The sequence below is a fragment of the Lactuca sativa genome, chromosome 1 (genome assembly GCF_002870075.4).
Source record: "Lactuca sativa cultivar Salinas chromosome 1, Lsat_Salinas_v11, whole genome shotgun sequence".
NCBI lineage: Eukaryota > Viridiplantae > Streptophyta > Magnoliopsida > Asterales > Asteraceae > Lactuca > Lactuca sativa.
Window position 1 is genome coordinate 48,288,252 of NC_056623.2, and position 6,650 is coordinate 48,294,901.

At 37.3% G+C, this 6,650-nt stretch overlaps 1 protein-coding gene and 1 non-coding gene across 2 annotated transcripts; one reads left to right on the forward strand and one right to left on the reverse strand.

Annotated features, from left to right (window-relative positions):
- Positions 1 to 1,549: 1,549 nt before the first annotated feature.
- On the reverse strand, positions 1,550 to 2,800 carry LOC128127162 (uncharacterized). Its single transcript, XM_052765571.1, has one exon. It carries the CDS (start codon positions 2,798 to 2,800, stop codon positions 1,550 to 1,552), a length of 1,251 nt encoding a protein of 416 aa, XP_052621531.1.
- Positions 2,801 to 3,074: 274 nt separating this feature from the next.
- On the forward strand, positions 3,075 to 3,181 carry LOC111892706 (small nucleolar RNA R71). The gene has a single exon (XR_002850635.1). It is a non-coding gene; the product is annotated as a small nucleolar RNA R71 (small nucleolar RNA).
- Positions 3,182 to 6,650: the final 3,469 nt, after the last annotated feature.

Genomic DNA, 6,650 nt, shown 5'->3' on the forward strand with positions numbered 1-6,650 from the left:
CACAGGTTGCACTTGCATTAACAAGTAAAATAAATACCGTCGATTCTGATGCAAAGCACGATGTGCTATATTATGAATTTCGTGCAAGAAAACCATCTCCCACCAACCTGTAGAATAGGAGGAGGGGAACTCAAGAAACTCGAGTTGCACTTGTGATGACAAATGGTGATGAAAGCCGTCAATTCCTTTAAGAATTTTGGACTTCATAAGAAGACGCCCAAATCTCATCGTCCTACAGAATAAGAGATGAGGAACCCATGCAAGACAGGTCAAAAACCCAACTGAATGGGTAGAAAAACACCAACCGAGAAATATTATGTCGATTACACTCATTAACGTAAATTTATCTTTTTATGCTCAAAAAATGATGTAAACTGTAAAATCTGGGAACAAAAATAAGTTTTTGAGTTCATTTAGAGATCGAAAAACGAGCACTAAACACATCCCCAAACTTTAAACATTGCTCGTCCCGAGTAATAAAAATAGAATAAAAAGAATACTCCCTGATGGTATGTCGTCTCACATGATATGGTAAACCAAGAACGTATATTGTAACGACTGATCTCTAAGTATAGCTTAAACTTTTTGTTTTCCACGACTCTGACTTCATCACCAACTACCTGGATAGCAAACAAGGGCTGCACACTCGACAAATTTATTAGAACAAAACAAATAATAAGAAATGAAATAAGCAACAATGCAAAAATGAAAATAATTGAAATAAACGAAAAAAAAACAAAAGCAAAAATAAAACAAAAATAATAATACTAAAACTAATAATAATAAAAATTAAAAAAATGAAAATAAAAATTAAAAAATAAAACAAACAAATTACTCTTCAACCTGCTTCAAATGAAGCACCATCACTTCCTCTTTTCATTCTCCAAAATGGTATTTGTCTCGTTGTTTGATCACCCAAATCCTTTCTCTCGTTGTCTCTTTTCAAAATCTCCTTGCCTTGCCATTTCTCATCCCCAAACTTTTGAATTTTGGTAAATTCATGACTTTGTATTTTGAACTCTTTATGCCTCAACAAGTGCTTCATCCTTTTCTTTCTAGCCTTCACCAAGTGTTCTGAAGGCCACTTCAACTCTAAATCATATACTTTTTCAAGGGATGGCAAAGATGATTCAATCACACTATCATTCAAGTCATGCTTCTCCTTGACCCGACTCACTACACTTTTAACTGTGGACTCTCTATTTTCCTCCATGTTACGAGTCACCTTGTTCAAGTGGGCCTCCTTTAAATCTACCAATCCATTTGTAACTCGTATGAATGAGCATTCTTCCACATTAGAAGGTTTTTTGATAGCCTTAAACATATTAAAAGTCTTTTGCTCGTCATTTACTCTCAATGTAACCTCTCCCTTTTTTACATCAATTAAAGCTTCAACAGTTGCCAAAAAGGGCCTCCCTAAAATTATTCCACAATCATCTTCAGCTTCATAATCCAAAATGATAAAATCAGTTGGAATGAAAAGATTATCAACCTTGATAATGATATCCTCTATTTTACCTTCTGGATATACCATAGATCGGTCTGCTAGCTAGAGTGAAACTGTGGTCGGTCTAGCTTCACCAAGTCCTAATTTTTGAAAAATTGACAAAGGCATTAAATTGATACTTGCACCAAGGTCACACAAACCAATCTTGTCAAATTTTCCAATTTTGCACGGTAGAATGAAACTACCTGGATCATCTTTCTTCACAGGTAATCTATTTTTGATTATTGACGTGCAACTTTTCGTCATTGCAATAGTCTCAAACTCTCTCCAAACTCTTTTCCTTGTAAGAACTTCCTTCATGAACTTTGCATATGTGGGCATTTGTTTTAAGGCTTCAACAAAAGGGATGTTGATATGAAGTTGAGAAAGGATCTCTAGAAACTTCTTAAATTGCCCATCATCTTCGTTGGATTTACTTTTCCTAGGTGGGAAAGGTAAGGTTGTTGGTGCAACTGTCGCACCAGTTGGAGCATCTTTTTCTTGGGCTTTCTTTTCATTTCCAACACTTGGACTTGAACTTGTTAGAGCTTCATTGTTCGGTTTCTTCTGCCCGTACTCCTCATCGGTTATGTCCTCAATATCGACATACTCTTTTTCATCATCTTTCAATTCTTGCTTCTTTTTATGAGTCTTAACACTTACCGGGTGCTGCTCATCATCGGTGACTGGTAAGTCATGATTCTTTGGAGCTAACTCCTTTCCTGATCTAAGTGTGATGGCATTACATTGCCTCTTATCATTGACATTACCTGGATTTTGGGTGTTACTTGGCAACGTTCCAGGTTCTCGTGAGTTCAGTGCTTGTGCTAATTGCCCTAATTGATCTTCCAAATTTCTCATAGCAATTGCTTGATTCTTTTCACGTGCCTCGGTCTTTTGATCTTGTTTGATCATAAACTCCATCATTGCTTTCTCGAAAGGTGACATATCTTGATTTGATGAAGGCATTGCTGGTTTTGAACTACTTCCTGATGCCTGGTGGAATACACCTCCTTGTGGTCTCACTTGCTGATTTGGCATTTCATAAAACCCCGGCGGGTTTTGAGGCCTTTGCTGAAACTGCTCTTGCAGAGGATGCATTTGTTGTTGTTGTCCACCCCATGAGAAATTAGGATGATTTCTCCATCCTGGATTGTATGTTTCAGAGTATGGATTGTTTTGTCGTGGGAAATTTTGTCTGTCCATGAAAAATACAGATTCAGGATTCTGTGGGCACTCACTATAATCATGGACGCCTTGACAAACTGCACAAAAGTCAACCTTCTTCTCTTTCATCCCATTGCTTGACACCATATTCTTTATCATGCTCTTGATTGTGGCCAACTCGGCTGCTAATGCATCATTTTGAGTTGCAAGACGAACTTCAGCCGGTGTACTTCCTTTCGAACCACTTGCATGTACCCTATCTGTGGGCCACTAGAAATTATTAGTTGCTATTCTATCCAATATCTCCATGCTCTCCTCATAGCTCTTTGTAAGCAATGCTCCTCCAGCTGATGTATCTACTAGCATGCGTGTTTGAGCATCCAAACCTTGGTAAAATGTCTCAAGTTTCACATTGTCAGGGAGTCGATGTGTTGGACATTTTCTTAGCAAATTTTTCCATCTCTCCCACACTTCCCATAACGATTCACCATTCATTTGTCGGAATGATGTGATGGCGTTTCTTAGATTTTGCATTTCGAGTGGATGGGAAAAATCTTTTTAGGAATTTTTCTCTTAATTCCTCCCAAGTGGTGATGGAATCAGAAGGCAAAGACTCAAACCAGTCTCGAGCTTTCCCTTGTAGTGTGTATGGAAATAATCTCATCCTAAATGCATCAGCCGTCATGCCTCTTTGTTTGAAATTATCGCACATCTGGTTAAAGGAACGCAGATGGGACAAGGGCTCATCACTAGGCATACCTCCAAAGAGACCATTGTTATTGATCATCTGAAACATCACAGGCTTGAATTCAAAATTGTCAGCATTAATTGTTGCACTGACAATTGGCGGGTTTGTTCCTTCGAAACCTCTGTTTCCATTATTGTTTTTGTTTCCGTTATCTCCCATATCTTCTTGATTCCTAAGTCTCCTCAACCCTCTCAAAGTTCTTTCAATCTCCCAATCAAGCGCAAATTCAGGTGGTCTGAATCTTCGACCGGCCAGAGTAAAATATCCTCAAGATGTTTAAGAGTCTAATAACTACCTAATGTTCTAACTTAAAAATAAAAATAGTCCCCGGCAACGGCGCCAAAAACTTGTTGACGAAAACGCGTACTCGCAAGTATACGAGGTCGTGCAAGTGATATAGTCGTAAGACCAGATATCGAACCCATAGAGACTATCCTATTCTAAGGAAGAGAGAACTAGGCAATTGATTGCAAAAGTGATTGATTTTATTAAACTAAAGAAACTACTAAAATAAAATTAAACTAAATTCAGCAACGTAAAAATGACAACTAGAATAATCGAACAAACAAGGAAAACAATTAAACGATTTAACAATTATGAGAAATATGGGGTTTAGTTGACTTATACGGGTTCAACGGTTCTTCTAATGCAACTAATTTGTCAAACCAATTATATAGAAACGAATAACTTAACACTAACAAAAGTTATCAATTACCTCTCGGTCTCATGATTCGATTTAAAAAAACATTCACTCATATCTCTATGCAGTTCATGATATTAAAAAGCATTAAGTCCAATGGTTTTGTTAAAAATGCCCTAACACACTTCTATGTTAAGTTTAAACGAGATAACGAAACCGCACATTCATATTCAAACGATATCACAAATAAAGCTTCTCTCGAAGTCAATATAAGCATGTAAATATTAAATTTAAACCAAGTAAATTAACCCTAACCAACGTTGATCAAATGTTAGCCAAAATCAAATTTACCGGTCAAAACTTCATATTTTTAAAATAAGCACACATTTGAATATGTCATTCAATTTCAACAAAATTGGTTTTAACAAAATCAACTACATTAAAATTATCATCTCACCCAAGTCAACTAAACCCTAATGAAATCTACTCCATTAAACTAAAATTAAATCCAATAAACAAATAAAAATTAAACATCATATATTAATTCAATGTCTAAACAAAATGTCTAAACAAAAGCAATTACTTTTGAAAGCAGAAACAAAAATCAATTAAACGTAGCAAAAAAGAAAAGAGTAAAGCAATAAAATTTAAACACAAGGAAAAGAATAACCATAATTGCTGACTTCTTGTGGGTTTCCTGTGGCAAGGGTTGATGTCATTGAGTCCTTCTCTTTCCCTTCTAATGAATCTGCATACCTCCCCTTCAAATCTCTGTTACGATTATGAACGCATGGTGTTTTTTATTCTTTTGTTCCAGTCGAAGGGTTTTTGAGTTTTAGGCTGCCGATCTTTTTTTTCGTAGGGTTCTCCTCCGCATGATCACGTAAACATAATATATATAAAACATAATTACATAAAATAGCCTCCAACTTTCAAGAATGGTGTAGCCTTAACCCCTAGCTTTTAACTTTCCGCATGGAACAACCTTAGCCCTTGCTCTTTCACTTTTACCATTGTACAACTTTAGTCCTCCACATTGCACCTTATTTTCGAATTGGAACTCTTCCAGCAAACTAACCCCAACTTCCACGTCGATTTTGAACTGGAAAACGACTGAACTAGTGAAAACTTAAAACACGAAACTTGTAGATAATTGTGTCTAGTTTCCGAAACATCTTGAATCGCCTAAATCGGAATCCGGATGAGCCAGATATGATGAAAACACTGAGATGTGGTCAATCTGCCAAACATATTTTATTCACCTTAATTGCTCGTGATGAATTTTTCTTCTTTCAAATCCGTCAATTCCTTGCTGAAACCATTTGGACATTATAATATGAGTCCAACTCCCACCAAGACTCATTGAATAAGTGGTGGGGGCCTAAGAAGCTTAGGCAATCTTGTATTCACAAGATAAAATCCGTTAATTCCTTTTAGATTTTTAAACTTCATAAGAGGAAGTCAAACTCCCACCATGACCCGTAGACTAGGCGGTGGGGAACCCATGAAACACAGGTTGCACTTGCATTAACAAGTAAAATGAATACCGTCGATTCTGATGCAAAGCACGATGTGCTATATTATGGATTTCGTGCAAGAAAACCATCTCCCACCAACCTGTAGAATAGGAGGAGGGGAACTCAAGAAGCTCGAGTTGCACTTGTGATGACAAATGGTGATGAAAGCCGTCAATTCCTTTAAGAATTTTGGACTTCATAAGAAGACGCCCAACTCTCATCGTCCTATAGAATAAGAGATGAGGAACCCATGCAAGACAGGTCAAAAACCCAACTGAATGGGTAGAAAAACACCAACCGAGAAATATTATGTCGATTACACTCATTAACGTAAATTTATCTTTTTAAGCTCAAAAAATGATGTAAACTGTAAAATCTGGGAACAAAAATAAGTTTTTTAGTTCATTTAGAGATCGAAAAACGAGCACTAAACACCGGCATACCTGCTAGTAGGTGTTTGAGCTATGGATCCCACAACAGAAGCAGCAGCAACGGGGGTAGCAGCAGCATCGACTGCTACAGTCTATTGTTTCTTTGAGGATCCTTGGGAAGATTAACCCTTCTTCTTCTTCCAAAATTTCCTTTTCTCACCACTCCTCTTGGTCGATTCAGGAGTGGTGGTTGTTTCCTCAACATCATCACTATGGTCAATCAGGGTCTGGGCTAAACTTTTGGCACTTTCATATGTATCCGGCCTCGCAGATAAAACATTTCCTTTGGTTGGTTGGGTCAATCCCCAGATGAACCTCTCTATCTTATTGCTCTCCGGGGTAACCAATCCCGGACAAAGCAATGCTAGATCATCAAATCTCGAAGTGTACGCATCAATATCGGAACCCTTCATCTTCAGGTTCCAGAGCTCGTGCTCTAACTTTTGTATTTCGCCCCGAGGGTAGTACTCAGCTAGAAGGAGTTCTTTCATGGCTTCCAAACCCATGGCATTGGCTACAGGTAGGGTCAAGGATTTGACTTGGCCGTTCCACCAAGTCAATGCTTTATCGATATATGAACAATCGCATATTTAACATTCACATTAGAATTTACTAAATTACTACATATATGTATAATTTTATAGTAGAATAGCAATATAAA

What these genes read in the sequence shown, in the direction of transcription:
- LOC128127162 (XM_052765571.1), bottom strand. Translation starts at nt 2,800, where the DNA reads ATGGTGTCAAGCAATGGGATGAAAGAGAAGAAGGTTGACTTTTGTGCA.